The 14,658-nt window shown below is 49.2% G+C and overlaps 6 protein-coding genes across 6 annotated transcripts; 2 read left to right on the top strand and 4 right to left on the bottom strand.

Moving 5' to 3' along the window:
* Positions 1-68: 68 nt before the first annotated feature.
* DEU56DRAFT_733239 (uncharacterized protein) lies at positions 69-1,319 on the top strand (the record flags this gene model as incomplete). Its single annotated transcript, XM_041348323.1, has 1 exon — positions 69-1,319. The coding sequence occupies one exon, from the start codon at positions 69-71 to the stop codon at positions 1,317-1,319; it is 1,251 nt and encodes a 416-aa protein (XP_041210284.1).
* Positions 1,320-1,967: 648 nt separating this feature from the next.
* DEU56DRAFT_939107 (uncharacterized protein) lies at positions 1,968-3,830 on the bottom strand (the record flags this gene model as incomplete). The annotated part of the gene is made up of 8 exons (XM_041358863.1): positions 3,632-3,830; positions 3,441-3,576; positions 3,172-3,386; positions 2,977-3,121; positions 2,790-2,927; positions 2,597-2,742; positions 2,435-2,552; positions 1,968-2,384 (listed from the first exon to the last, which is right to left on the bottom strand). The coding sequence occupies exons 1-8, from the start codon at positions 3,793-3,795 to the stop codon at positions 1,968-1,970; spliced, it is 1,479 nt and encodes a 492-aa protein (XP_041210283.1). The 5' UTR covers positions 3,796-3,830.
* A 144-nt stretch (positions 3,831-3,974) lies between these two features.
* Positions 3,975-4,365, top strand: DEU56DRAFT_910906 (uncharacterized protein; the record flags this gene model as incomplete). Its single annotated transcript, XM_041357235.1, has 2 exons — positions 3,975-4,047; positions 4,103-4,365. 2 exons carry the CDS (start codon positions 3,975-3,977, stop codon positions 4,363-4,365), a joined length of 336 nt encoding a protein of 111 aa, XP_041210282.1.
* A 980-nt stretch (positions 4,366-5,345) lies between these two features.
* DEU56DRAFT_792736 (uncharacterized protein) lies at positions 5,346-7,846 on the bottom strand. The gene is made up of 3 exons (XM_041352721.1): positions 7,530-7,846; positions 6,383-7,445; positions 5,346-6,330 (listed from the first exon to the last, which is right to left on the bottom strand). Exons 1-3 carry the CDS (start codon positions 7,627-7,629, stop codon positions 5,631-5,633), a joined length of 1,863 nt encoding a protein of 620 aa, XP_041210281.1. The 5' UTR covers positions 7,630-7,846; the 3' UTR covers positions 5,346-5,630.
* Positions 7,847-8,013: 167 nt separating this feature from the next.
* Positions 8,014-9,006, bottom strand: DEU56DRAFT_939104 (uncharacterized protein; the record flags this gene model as incomplete). The annotated part of the gene is made up of 3 exons (XM_041358862.1): positions 8,014-8,788; positions 8,849-8,943; positions 8,998-9,006. 3 exons carry the CDS (start codon positions 9,004-9,006, stop codon positions 8,317-8,319), a joined length of 576 nt encoding a protein of 191 aa, XP_041210280.1. The 3' UTR covers positions 8,014-8,316.
* A 1,450-nt stretch (positions 9,007-10,456) lies between these two features.
* Positions 10,457-12,686, bottom strand: DEU56DRAFT_792730 (uncharacterized protein). The gene is made up of 3 exons (XM_041352720.1): positions 12,118-12,686; positions 11,779-12,065; positions 10,457-11,721 (listed from the first exon to the last, which is right to left on the bottom strand). The coding sequence occupies exons 1-3, from the start codon at positions 12,582-12,584 to the stop codon at positions 10,526-10,528; spliced, it is 1,950 nt and encodes a 649-aa protein (XP_041210279.1). The 5' UTR covers positions 12,585-12,686; the 3' UTR covers positions 10,457-10,525.
* Between the last annotated feature and the right edge of the window lie 1,972 nt (positions 12,687-14,658).

The following is a 14,658-nucleotide window of genomic DNA, read 5'->3' as shown; positions in this document are numbered from 1 at the left end:
AGTCATCAACAGAGCCCGTCTCCGAGCAGAAGGCACAGAGCGTGAACGAGCTCACCGCGAAGAAGAAGATGAGCTCCTCAACTTCACCATCCACGACACCTCAAACTAGCGCCCCTTCGCGATTCGATTCTAAACTCCCCAATAGCACACCTCCCCTCACCACAATCCCTCAGCGCTACAAATCCAATCTTACCCCCATGCCTTCCCCCCTCCGTCCACACTGTCTATCGTGTGACAGGATGCGACTCTGGATTCCCCCAGGTGAAAGCCTACGCAAGTCCACATCCTCGGGCGACGAAAACGCCATCTCAATCTCCGAGGACCAGCTCAATCGTATCTTAGAGGTAATGGGTTCATCGTGGGCCCCTTCCACAAAAGAGACGTACGGCGCGGGACTACTAGTGTTCCAGGTCTTTTGTGACACTCACAAGATCCCCGAGGAAAAGAGGTGCCCAATCTCCCCCAGCATACTCCTAGCTTTCCTATCAAGCTGTGCTGGAGCGTACTCCGGTTCAGCACTAGCTAACTACGCTGCAGGACTCAAAGCTTGGCACTTACTCCACGGCCAACCATGGCTAATCAACTCCAGAGAACTCAAGGCCACCTTAGACGGCGCCGCTGCCCTAGCCCCTCCATCATCCAAACAGAACAAACGCAATCCATTCACGCCGGACATTATCATTAGAATTCGCGAACATTTAGATCTCAACAATCCCAAAGATGCAGCCATCTTCGCGTGCATCACTACCTCATTCTATGCTATCGCACGCCTAGGAGAATTCACAGTCCCTTCGTTGAAGAGCTTCGACTCAACGAAGCATATAACTCGCGCGCACGTCACGCAAAAAACGGACCGCAACCATCTCCCCGTCACCTCCTTCTACTTGCCAAGCACCAAGTCCTCACCCCTACAGGGTGAAGAGACCTACTGGTCCGCCCAAGAAGGATTGTCGGACCCCAAGGCAGCTCTAGATAATCATCTCAGGATCAACACAGCACACGCAGGAGCGCATCTCTTCGCGTGGAAGCACCCCAACGGCCTTCGTCTGCTGACGAAGAAGGAACTAACCAAACGAGTCAGCCAGATCTCCTCCACCGCAAACCTGCCCAACCTCAAGGGACACGGCATACGCATCGGAGGCACGTTAGAGTATCTCCTACGCGGTGTCCCCTTCGATGTCGTCAAGGCAATGGGAAGGTGGTCGAGCGACGCCTTCACCATATACCTCCGCGACCACGCCATTGTCATAGCGCCTTATATACAAGCCTCCCCAGCACTCGAACACTTCACGCACCTCACGATGCCGCCGGTTCATTAAATACAAGAAAGTGAGTACACCTCCTACCTTCCTGGGACCACTTGCTGTCGCTGTGTGCGTCGATACACCATCACCAAAAGTCCAAAACCTAGATAAGGTGTGATAAGATCTTATCATCCGTCATCAGCCCCACCACAGCCATCATGGCCCATCAGCCCAGACCAGGCCCAGGTCATAATATATGATCAGATCAAGAAACTGATTTTTAGATCATATGATCATCATCTGATGCGTCATGTGTCATATCTGAACATATGGCGCACTACTGAGCAGGCCTGAGCAACTTAAGGCACCTTATAATGACTTATAGCGGAGGTATGGTAGTATAAGCATGTATCATTCTTGTAGTACATGACATCAATTACATACACTTATCTACGGTTAATGCGATGGTGAAAATTGAACTCCGTGATGAGGAATGTATGACAGCAACGAGAGTGAATCTGGGAATCTGGGAATATCGTGGACGAGTGTGACAGCAATGAGAGCAAATGTGCGAACTGCAGAAAAATGCACAAGGACAAACGAAGAGCAACATATAGTGATGGGGGATGTGAACAAGTGGATGCTGGGTCGGATGAGCTGGAATATATAGCACTATCAGGTAAACGTACAGAAAAAGAGTGAACACATACCGGAGAACGTGAATCACTTTCGCCCTTTGCGTTTCTTGGGTGCGGTAGCGGTAGCCTTCTTTCGGCGCTTCTTCGCGCCTTTTGGAGCAACTGGGACGTCAGACTCGACTTCGCTCAGGGAGCTCTCGCCGCCAACCTCCAACTCGTCTGACTTTCGCTTCTTGCTCTTGTTAGAAACAGGAGCAACAGCATCAGGCTTCGGAGGGGCCACAGTCGGCAACGCGGGTGCAGAAGATGAGCTGTCGCCAGTTGATTTCTCAGCTGGTTTGACAGGACGGGGCCTAGGAATGGACGTCGGTTGTGGGACCACGGTTTCTTCAACGGGAGGCGGAGAAGTACTTGGCAGAGAAGGATGTACGATTGAAATGTCTGGGTGATCGACAGTAGGCTCTGCTTCAACGGGGGGAGAGACAGAGGTAGAGGCGGTAGACTGAAGATGAACAATTAGTTCAAGGTGTTATAGGATAGAATAAAAAAAACCTTTGCACGCGCTGCTGCGGCGCGCTTTACAGATTGCTTCTTCATCAGCGCGAGGTCGTCGTCTTCGTCGTCGCTGATATCGAACAACGGAACACCCCGTTTGTTACCGAACACCGCCCTGGGTAGAATTAGTATCGCAAGTAGAAAAAAAAAAGAACTTACTTGTTCCACCATTCCAAGAGGTCCTCGGCCCATGCTTCGTCGAATGGTTCTCGGATTGCTCGGATTGTGCGGTAGTAGGCATCGCGGTAGCTGTACTTACCGTCCATCTCTTGCCATTTATCACGGGATGAGATCCCAAACCGACTCTAGAATGCCAGTGAGTTATTAATGTACTAGAAAAATAAATACGTACCTGAACGAACGCATATGCGATGTGTTCCGCCTCAACTTTATACATACCGTGTAACTTAGCATTGCCTGATCGTGTAGCAGACAGCTCTCCGTCTTCAACGAGTGCGGATGAGGGACTAGTATAGATATGCCGAAGAACCTACAAACAATTTTGTTCAAATAAAAATAACGAAGAAGAAAAAACATACCCGTTTGATTAGGTGTCCCTTGAGTAAACCTTCCTGGACGTCTTTGATATCGAAGTCCGCACCAGGAGGATCCCCAGGGTATGCTAATGCAGGCCAGGCGCCTGCGGTCATTTTGATGTTACCGTTTTGAAGTTGTTCCTGCACGCTGAGAGACTTGTCAAACACGTCTGAAATTAAGATAGAGTAAGTACTTACTTCTTCGGATCATCGTGGTATGCACTCGCGTGCTTGATCGGACACAGCATGCCTGCCAGCTGCGGGTGATTCACACCCATTCTGGTGCGGGACTTCTTGTTCTCCGAGAAAATTGGAGGTTCCAGTCCCCTTTCCTCAGGTTGAGGAGCCGCGTAATTCCCGATGAAGGGCTTGAGGTGACTGGCATCCTCAGACCGAATTTGGCCGATGATTTCCTGCATCTTCTCGTGTGTTAGATATTGTAAAATAGGATTAGTTAAAAGACATACCTCTGATAAAATGCTATTCAACTCAGTCTCCAGCTTCTTTCTGTTGTGACGGCCTCGGATGAGAGTGCGCAGATAAGGCGCGGACGATGTAATCCTCTGGTATATCTTGAGGTGATGCTCTTGAGCATCCTTAGACCTGTACATAAGGTAGTTAGTATACCGGATAAAAAAAAACGGCAGAAACTACTTACAAGACGCTAAGAGCTTCTTTTCGCTCCCTCTTGCTGTCTTCTTCCTCGGGTTCGGATGAGTTCTTGGCCACCTCTTCTGCTTCCATATACCTGGCAATGCGAAAAGTATCCTTCAGTATGACAAACATGTCGATACCACGAGGGATCCAGCGTGCGACGTGCATGCACACTTCCCTCCCAGTCCAATAAGTGCCTGGTTCTTTCCTATCAATCGATCAGCATCTTGATCGCACCAAGATCACGGCATGAACACGCGTGATCGTGAACTTACTTTTCATTGGTGCCATTATTAGCTTTCCTGTGGGTATATGCGCTATAAGTAACACAATGCGGCCGAATATTAATGACGACTTACTTGATAGATCTTTTCTCATGCTTTGTAGGCTTGGCCGACCCCTTTCGAGGCCCTGAAACGCGTAAGATGTGTTGCGATCAGACTTCATTCCCAGAAATACGGATACTTACCCAAAGAAGAGGACTTATCCACGGACAAGGCAGCTGATTCCGCCACAGTGTCGGTTGATGATGAAGAAGAAGAAGACGCGGAGATCGGATCAGGAGAGGAGAGTGATGATGACGAGGTTCGAGGCTTGGCCAGTGATGAGGGGGAGAACGAGAATATTGAAGACGATGTTCGTGAGGACGGAATTGACGACGAGGACCGGATTATGGCTGACGAGGGAGAGGAGCTTGATGACGATATTCTCGCGCAAGAGGGATATGGAGCTTTGTAGCTGGGACTTACTGACTTACTGATAGCACTTCTATGAATATACGATCGACTCAATGCATATGAGCTTCTTCCGCTGACCGAACGTTCTTAATTAATTTCAAAATGTATACTAATCGCGCTACGTGCAATATCAAGACTTTGCAAAGTGGACTTACTTAGATCTGAATATCAGGCAGTGATCATAATGACATTAGATTATCAAGCAGTGATCATATTGATATCAGATCATCATTTGTTTATCATTCGCAGAAACAATGGTAAGCTACAAACTACTCGACGTCATAATGATGGAGTCCTGGCGTCATCGTCTCAGCACCCATAACCCGGGATCACGCATGATCCCGAAAACCTCGTGACCGTCAGCCTAATAAGGCAATACCTGGTTTCTCGACTTTTGGTGATGACTCCTTAAAACTCGGGACTCACAGCTCCCCTTTTGCACCCAGGTCGGGCCAGCGTTTCGGGCCGGAAACCCCTGCGGGTTTTCGCCCAAAACAATTCTCTTACACTCACTTCATTTCTAGTTACATCGTTACACTCAAATCTTATTGTTTTCTCTGATCGTGTCCACTCTAACGTTCGAAACGCATAGACCCAACGCTGCCACTTCAGTCCCAGAGATCAACGAAGATTATACACCTTTCCTCGCTATGCTCTCTAGGCGTTCTGTCCTCGTTCTCCCTCAAGTATATGGAATGAAACTCGACAGTGCCCTGAACGCCTTTGGGTCGACACAGAATTGTTCCGTGTGCAAGCACTGTGCACAGCGCACAAATTGATCAAAAATTACCAACCTATCTCCTAATGTTGTTTCTCGCCCAGCTATCATGACAGCCCTAACTCGTGTATTGCGCATGCCTTATCGTTTATTTCCCCCCGCAATCTCAAATGCTCATCCGCATTCTGTTCGACGTTGGCAAGCCAGGCTAGCCACGAGCCTAATGTCGAGTATTAAAAAATTGACGATCCAAGAAGCAGAGAGGGAATAATATCGGACAGGCCAGAATTTCTAGAGAGCTACATTGTAATATTCATGGTGGACACTACATATACGATAATATAGCTCACGTTCTACATAACCTTTGATGACAGTAATTCCTAGCTGCTTGAGATGCAAATTTGTGATGCTGGTACAGACCAAGATAAAAAAAGAAACCTATCGCCGGGCCAGCATAAAGGCCACTCCCGCATAAAATAGCACCCTCAACATGCACAACAATAAAAGAACATACATCCCAACAAAATATTGACGGCACCGCTCCTTGCCTATTCAACTTCCAATAAGTCCTCCCCGAAGTCTTCCATCTTGATAATCCGAAACTTATCCTTCCACGGCGTGCCCTCCCCGAACTCTTTCTTCCACGCACGGCTCAAACCTTCCTCCCATGCATATAGCTCCACGCGCCACCCCTTCTTCAGCGCAATTCGCACAGGACCAAGGAAGCCCTCGTCGCTGAACTGCCCCACGTTCCCATCACCCGTTGCAAGCACTATCGTCGCACCCGGGCGCGGCACGTCTGCATCCGCAATCGCCTGATGCAGCTTCAGCTGCAACAGCTCGTCGACACCCTGCTCTCGGTAGCGGATGCGTCCATTACGGGGACCGCCGCTCCCAGATGCAGTTAATCCTGCGCCTCCGCTTCCACCTACGCCTTTGTCAGAATCTGATGAGCCTCGTACGTGTCCTTTGCGCCATGAGTCTGCATTGGTGTTGGCACTTGGTGGACGACGGTACTGCCCGTTCCCACTGTCTGGCACGCGCACAAAAATGCAGACTTCATACCCGAGCTGTTCGGCTGTGTCCGTTGGCTGATACAATGGGGAGGAAGTGACTAGGGAACGCCGCGTGATGGGGCGTCCACGTTCGAGGAGGAGCGCGAGGGCTGCATGAGATAGTCGTCGCCTTCGACCCGAGAGTGAGGCGTGACGGCGAGCATAGGTTAAGAAGCCAATGAGGATATTCGAGCTGAAACGATACGTCAGTACCACAATGGGAATCGAATAACAAAAAGTCTTACTGGTCGATAAAAACATGAATCAAAGAATCTCTAGGTCTCGGTGCTGGACCCCTGGGGTCAGAGAAGTCGGAATCGGCGCCGCTAAAGTCCTGCGTGAGTAACGCCGTGATGCGGTCGTAGTCCTCCGGGAACTTGAGTCGTAGCTTATGGGCAAGGCATCGTAACTTAAGGATTTGAGGATTTGTGGGTATCTGTGATAGATGCAATGATGGGGTAGAACGACTGTGGCGTAGCCTATCTAATGATGGCTTGTGTGCAGGCGTGGAAGGAATAGTGACAGCAGCATTTTCTCCAGAAGACGAGGATTCTTCCGTTTCGGGTTCGGGCTCTGGGTTGGAGGAGACAGCGATGATCTCAGCTGTGCCAGATACGCCAAGTACTGTGCTAGTTCCTGTGGTGTGACTCGTGCTCTCCTGTTCTACATTTTCTCGATCTCGCTGTATGATGTGAATTACTTTCGCACGCTTTCTTCTTCGCTTTCGTGTACGACGAGGTTCTGCCTCGTTTCTCCACGGGCCATCGCTCGTAGAGCTATCTTTGCCTGTACCACGATCACGGGCAGCAAGCCTAGCACGCTCCGCCGCAAGGAAAGAAAACGCGCCACCGAGGTCACCAAGATTGGGTTGGTCTCCTAAATCAATATCGCCATCTGAAAGTGAATGATCGTGGCTCAGATCCGCATCCGAGTTATGAGACTGTGATCGACTAGGTGCCGTGAATGTGAATATATGAGGTTCAAGTTCGCCCTCCGTCTCCTCTCCGGAGTCATCCAAGTTGTTGTCAGGATTCGGAAGGCGCGGGCTCGCGGTTATGCTGGTGAGAGTCGAGCGTGTGTGTGAGGAGCTTGAGGATGCGAGATAAGACGCTAGCATGCTCTGGTTCCATACCGTAGAGCCTTCTATGAATTCTGAGTCCGTCGGAAGTGAAGAGAGCGGACCGGTGTCGGTAGAATTGGGTGTATCAAGTTGGGTGTGAATGTGGGCACCCCCTCGAGGAGGCACGAGTGGTTGAAGGTGGTTGAGGGCCCTAAAGACGGTGGTGAAAGCCCCAAGGTCGGGTGATTCTGAGGTGCGCAAATCAAAGTTGATCATATTAGATCGTACTTCACCAAAATAGAAAAGAGAAGATCGCGATGGCGGTGACTCACCATCTGAGGTTGCGTCACTAGCAACTGAATAGGTTGAGAAAGGACTGATGGGAGTTGGCGAATTGGTTGTCGTTTCCGAGCTGGAGTGGATCGTGGACATGAAATACGGTTATTAAACGGAAATTGATACAGATTGTGATGTAGTAGATAGCCAAGGGTGTGTGTCGTTGACTGGAAAGTATATTGTTAAACGGAACAGAGAAATGAAAAAATAAGGATGATTGAAATAGAAAAACAGTGTGGACAGAGCTGTAGTGTGGCTCAAGGAAACGTGCTGGCAGCGTGCATCTCAGGCTCAAGTGACAGTTGTGGTTAATGAGCCACCTTCCCACTAATGACTCTAAGTATTGATTTTGGGAGCACGTGACCACTCGCGTTCAGGTTCAAGATTCCATAGTCAGAGTCAGAGTCATGAGATTCGTGATACTACATGATGCGTGCACCATGTATGCGAACGAATAGATGTACATATTAAATAATATGCGTGTGGTGGAATACAAATGCTATAATGCCATGTTCCAAGTAAATTTGTAAATTTGTAATGCTGAAAACAATGATGATGACGGTGCATAATACGACAATGAGATGAAAAGGAAAAGGAAACTTTTAATTGAATTCGTTTGTGAACGAGCGCTGGTCCATACAACGTGTAATTGGCTCCGGAGACGGGCTGATGCTGAGGGATATCGTGAGTGGACGCCTGGTAGGGGTCGAACTGCGCGTGGACAGTGGAGAGATCGATGGGAAAAATCGGTGGTTGGAAGTAGGTCGAGGCGGGTATGGGGAGCTAATCGGGCTGACCACGAACGGCGAGGATCCCCGCCAAGAGATGGGGGAAGAGTCGGTAGTGAAGGAAATAGGTGAGCCCACCCGAGAATTGGGGGGTCCCTGAGCTGCTTGACTCAGCGGGTGAGCCGTCAATACGGAGAATGAGGCCTGCGAGCCAGGGAAATGTTAGGTCATTGAGATCAAACGGTGCATGAATATCTACCTCTGGAGTGGCCAGACGAGTGGAAGGGTAAGGCGCGGCAGCGGCCCGTCGAGCGTCTTTGCCAGCGGGGTTGTGACGTGCCTTGGGCTCGTATTTGTGTAGCTTCTTGCGGTGACGCGTCAGGCTGCCTGGATCGGTGCTGGAAAACTGGCATCCAGGCTCAGGACACGTTTGCGAGCGGTTCCTTGTGTGGGTCCTTTGGTGGGTCTGCAAGTTAGACTTTTGGAGAGTCTTGTACTTGCAGCCAGGGTGTGTGCATGTGTGCATACTGACGAAGATAGTCAACAGCTCAGGAACCATCTAGTTAAATATGAGACAAAGAACATACAGATCCTCCTTATTTGCGGCGTGAGTTTTGAGGTGTCTTGGGAGATCTTCTTTGCGGCTAATAAATTTGGTGCATACAGGACATTGAACGGGTGTCTATAAAGTGTCATAAGTACAAGACGTGTGGCGTGATGTAGGCTGGAAGCATACCTTAGGCATCTTGTGATAGAGTATGACAAAGGGAAGAAGTGGATGTGAAGGATCTGCGGGGAGGAATACCTGAAGTCGATGAATAGCGCTTGTGTTGTAGCAAGTCCACATATTTTATGGGCTTCTTTTGGGCCAGTGGGCGTGGTACGAACGTTGAGTATGATTTTTTTTTCTGCAGGGTGTGTTTCTGCCTTTAAAGGCAAAAAGTGCGAAGCAATCGTGTGCGATGGCCTGAGCATAAGGGACGAGCCACTCGGTTAGCGGGGAAGGCAAAAGAATTAGGAGGGCTCGATTGTGTCTCGACACTTTTATTTTTTTTGCCCCGTAAGGTAATTTCAGGTTATCTGCTGGACGTGGGGAGTGGCTCAGCGCTAAGACCCTTCGCGCATCATGATGAATAGGGAAGTAGGGGGCCGGGGCCCACCTCTTCCGAACAGCGCTCCAGGCACGCCCAAAGGCATTGTGTCAGGTTTCATTCCAGCACTTGTCTTTAGGATAACATTCGCAGTCACCCTTTGTCGATGAGCGTTTCTATATAAGTCTCGGAGAACGATGAGGAACAACGTCACGGTGGTACGTTCAAGCTCAAGTTAAGTTTTTAGTGAAACCACAGTGATTAACATCGCTTACGTTATTATCCAAATCCATCAAGGGACCTGACCGCATCACCAAGTCATTATCTATTTGAGCGGTAAGATCTAATACACGGCCTAATCTAGCTATGCGTAGATGTACAGACATGGACTGCAAGCTTTGTTATTGCCGATACAAGTGTTCCAAGATACATGTACCACAGTCACCATGAAAGTGCCATCATTGCCGACCAGCCAGCAAATCAGTCACAAACCGCTAACCATGCTTGATGCACGCAGCTCATGAGGCTCCCGCCTGTACTCGGGTGCGAACTTGTCGTTTTACAGTTTATCGTCACACGTTGCCTGTACCTCTGGAGAATATATCACATCAACATCACGGGAGTTGGTGGCCAATGGCCCGAAAACATTATGCCTGATTTCAGTAACTTCAAAGGACCCGAGATATTAATTCAGTGGCACCTGATGCATGCGTACTATGAGATTGACCACTCGTGGCAGACACCTCGACTGAATTAACGTTTCAACGTCAACCAGAACCTGGGACTTGGACTTATCCAGAAGATGGCACGTCATACTGGAAATGTTATCGTCAAAATGAGCTACTGACCTTTTCGAACCGCTTTCATTAATTAACGTCAAAGTAGTCGTGTCGAAATCCATACCCAGCAGCTTGACGAGAGAGGATCTTTGCCCCTCCAAACAGCATGACGTCGGACGGCAGCATACCTTGGAATGTTCCAGCACTCGAGTGCGCTGTAATTCGAACGGGATCGTAGACCATAATCCGATCGATCGACCTTGGCCTCTGATGCGGCGTGGCCCAGCGATCGAGTCATGTGGTTGCGCAGATCAGACACATCTATGACCGTGCGTTGAAGACATCTTCCCTGCATCGTAAAAGAAAGTCAAGAGATATTGCGTCTTAAAATACATCAGTAATCAAACCCTTCCCTTCTCACCGTCCCAACCATACCCTGGATAACCTCTCGCTCGAATGCTTCCGGACCGCAAACATACACACATTCAACTTTGAAGTCAGAAATGAACTGGGAAGTGATCCGTCCAGAATGACGATGAAGCGATACCGAAGCAGGCAAGGAGCTCTCGAATTGTTCAGTGTGCGAGAAGATGTGAATGATTAGTTTAGCTTTGTGGGGAGCGACTTTTATGGCATTGGAAAGAAGGAGGAGCATCACATCTGGCTCGCGCGTGGATAACACAAGGGTGATTTCATACTTGGAGCACGAGGACGGAACGCCAGAGAGCATAGCGAGGAAAGGTGTTATTCCAATCCCGCCGGCTACCCAAAGGAGCTTCCTTGGAGCGTTGTTTTGAATCGACGTTTGTTCTTCCTCACGTCTAGCCGCAATTTTAGCGCCATCGTGAGGGTCTGGGGGCTCAAGGACGAAGTCCCCCACTATCCCGACCACTGTAACGCCCAGACCGAGAGGACGTGAGTCCTCAAGGAACTCAGGGCGAACCGCTGAGAGTTTGTTGGCAATGCTAAACAGTGCCCCGGTAACGGCACCACCAGGCTTCAGGCGCATTGTCAAGGAGAACGTCGTGCCTACCCTGTCCTCAACCGAAGTCCACGAGCTGCACCACGAAATGGTCCACGTCCTGATACGATCGTCGTTCACTAAATTCGGGTTCTTGGGTGCCATGTGCCTGTATGGCAACGCACCGAGAAAAGAGGTGAAATCAAGGATAGCAGCTTGGCCTGGAATAATATCAAGTTTGTGGGGTGATTCAAACGTGAATGTGGCGAGATCGGAAGAATGAAACTCAACGCGGGAGAGCGCGGCGTGTATGGTGTCTTCGGTGCTGAAGTATGTTGATGAAGCTTGTTCTTCTTTGAGCAGCTTCACAGGGGGCGCATACATACTCCTTTGCGGCTCTGTCCCTTCGCGTTGACGAACAGGCAATGCGTTCTCGATACAAATATAACCCGTTATTTCAATCGTGGTGAGAGCATTATGTGAAGGCATGATTGCTTGAGCGGGAGCGCCAACAAGGTTATGGGCGATTCCGGTAACATATAAGAGTGATCCGTCGGTGAATGATGGGAATGTCAAAGAAGCAAGAGCTGTGGCTTCTATATTTCCGAGGGATGTCATTAATCGGTTGCCTGTGCATTGATAGGGCATTTGTAATCGATGAAGTATGCGGACATAACAGTGCTTACCTGAGTAATCGGGCAAGACAAGAGTACGCTCATCATTGCGCACACGAACAAACCCGGGTCTCCCGCCACGATGATTCATGCCGAGGTGAGATGGAAACCTCGGTGCATCTTCCTTAGAGGCCGAGTATGATGAACCTAGGAATACAGTGTCGGATGACAAGATGAATGAGATGAGATCTGAGGGAAGGCGGCCAGTCGAGAGGAGGTTCATTTCTTGATGGGTGACTCGAGGTGTCGTATTTGGAAATGGAACGAGATCGCGGATCGTGATGTATTTCGGGCAATTCCTGCGGACAGTCAGCATAACACTAGAAGCACGTTCAAAAAATGTGGACGTACCCAATAGCTTCGTTTACGGTCGTGCGAATATCCAATAAACCCTCGTGCTCTTCAATAACCTTGACCGACCCTGCGAACTTGGTCCTGCGTCTACTTGAGAACTCTACGCCGATACCAGCAATCAGCATCTTCCTCGAAGACTCATCCGCAGTATGAGCATGATAGTCCGCATTCGCCTTGAGCGGATCACCGTCCCAGACCTCCGCCCGCATAGATAATTGGTCATACATCTCGCTAGATGCCCACCCAACCTCTCCATTTGGACCTGCGAGTATTGAAGACCAAGGACGACCCATAGAATCAAGAGTGGTGACAGGAATAAATGGGAGACACGTGGAGTAGAAATTTCGGTGCTGCTCTGGTATTTCTCCTTCGATTTGGGTCCAAGCCTGGGATACGGCTCCACGAAATCCGAGTTTTTGCTGAATAGAGCGTTCACCTTTGTGCCAACCGTTGAGAGAAGACATTGTGAGATGTGTACTGATGATGGTTAGGAGAAGATGAGAAGATGTCACTCCACCACATGACGCGGTCCGGCTGCTCACAGTGTCATGTGACATATGGTGAATTTGAGATGCTTGTGCAGCAAGAGTCTAGACTTTGATTTGTCTGCGCAAGCACAGGTGAGAGCAAGATAACCATCATCATGGTGCAGTGCAGGCGAGGTCAGAGGTAGGCAAAACGGGTAGAGCAGAACCAAACATAAATTATCAATGCTACAGGATACTGGGGTGACAGTAGTACTGCAATATTGAAACTAGCGCAGGAATCACGAAGTGGGCACATGGAGGAAGGTGGATATCAAAGCATGAGAGCTGCAGTTGGCGAAGCTGCAGCAGCTGAATCCAAGTTAAATCGGTAGCTACCCGAGGACCGGGCGAGTGCAACTTGCAAGCGCCGCCGCGAGGTTGATCGTTTGGCTATACGAGTTGTACCACACAAAGAATACATGACATGAATCTCACCTGGTATCTCTCTGTGAACGGTCTGTCATGTTCTCGTTTCCGGTGAGACCACACGTGTTGTGTAGATCACGGCGAGGTCTTGGTGTTTAGCGCTGTTGAACTAGTAGCGGCTGTTGAAATCTTGGTGCGGCAGATGCCGAACGCCTCTTGCCAACATTTTCTCCACGGACTCGAATGGTATGAGTATGTTTGCCTGTTGCCAATCAAGAAGTATACCTCCAAATCCAAGCTGATTTCTAACAAGGCTGCGTAAAATCTTATATCTATCACAAGACGCATTCAGGCTGGTCCCTTTTAGATGAACATTATGGTTGCTTGGACTCGGGTCACTCGGCTAATACGAGTTGCGCCTCGTTCGACTCGCGAGTTGCTAACGATGAAACGGATTGAATGTCGTAGTGGCAGGAGTGTCACTCGTCGTAGCAGATGATGAAAATGACTCACTAGCAAGGACGATGAAAGAGTCTGGAGTGAAGGTGATGTCCAATGATAGTATTTGTGTAGGTTCGCCTGCTGACCCTTTGAAATCTGGACAAACGTTGACATGAGCCTATATCCTCTGGTGACATGACTGATGTACGGTCGCTGAGTATCACCAGGTTATACGCCATGGTGATCTACGATGTAGGAGAACGGAGAGCTCCTTGACGGGAATAACCACTGGACTCCAAGAAAGTCATTAATATTATTGAAACCTTAATTTATCAGGGGTTCATGTTTAACACAAACTGTAGATGGGAGCGTACCACGTCGGCTAGGTGTGTGCGTGGGCGTCGAGCATTTCTTTAGTAGCAGGCATGGTTGCGCTCCAGGTATTCACCCCATTTTTGTAGAGTCTATTATAGACAAGAGCACCAGGACCCAGTAGAACTGACTCTTGGCTTCACAGCTGGTCCTTCCTCGGAGATCCGATGTCAGTTTGGCTGATGCGTGCAACAAATCATTCTCTCACATCGACAACAACAATATTAATTCCATCAGTCGACTCCATTCATTGTTATTTTAGCTGCGCATGTTTTCACTGCTGATTGTGTGCGTGCGGGGCACGGTGCGGTTACATCAAACGGTCGTGTGAATCGGGATGCTTGGGAAGGGGTAAAAGTTTCCAAGGAATGATGGGACCGCGATTACTGGGAGAAAGGCTGAGGATTTGCAGGGATTTGCCCATGTCAACAAGTCTGACTCGATGGTTCCTTGTTCAGGAAGCTAAGGCCGTATCTCCGACGTTACTCAGCAACGTCGTGCCCCGGGTGTTACTATCTAATCTCTAGGAAGGCGAGAGCAGAAGATGATTCGATAATCAGTGTTCTTGCCACATGTTCTCTCTGACTTTCTTAACGAAACCACGTCCAAAGCGAGCTTCAGAGAAAACCACCATGTTAGTGGTGGATCTTGCTGAGATTCGAGAAGGTATGTTCTCGAAGTTTTGCCGATAGACAGCCACTGAAGGAGCTGGATTACTATGGCTCCACCTGACATTCAGATTGTTGATGAGTGTCGAGGATAGCGCTGTATCTTTCGTCAGCCTCGTAAGTGTGGAGGTGCGATGGTGCGTCACTGGATTGTTATTGTTATT

The sequence above is a fragment of the Suillus clintonianus genome (genome assembly GCF_016758775.1).
Source record: "Suillus clintonianus strain FC179 chromosome Unknown DEU56scaffold_22, whole genome shotgun sequence".
NCBI lineage: Eukaryota > Fungi > Basidiomycota > Agaricomycetes > Boletales > Suillaceae > Suillus > Suillus clintonianus.
Note: the sequence above shows the minus strand (reverse complement) of the source record. Positions and strands in the feature narration are given on the sequence as shown.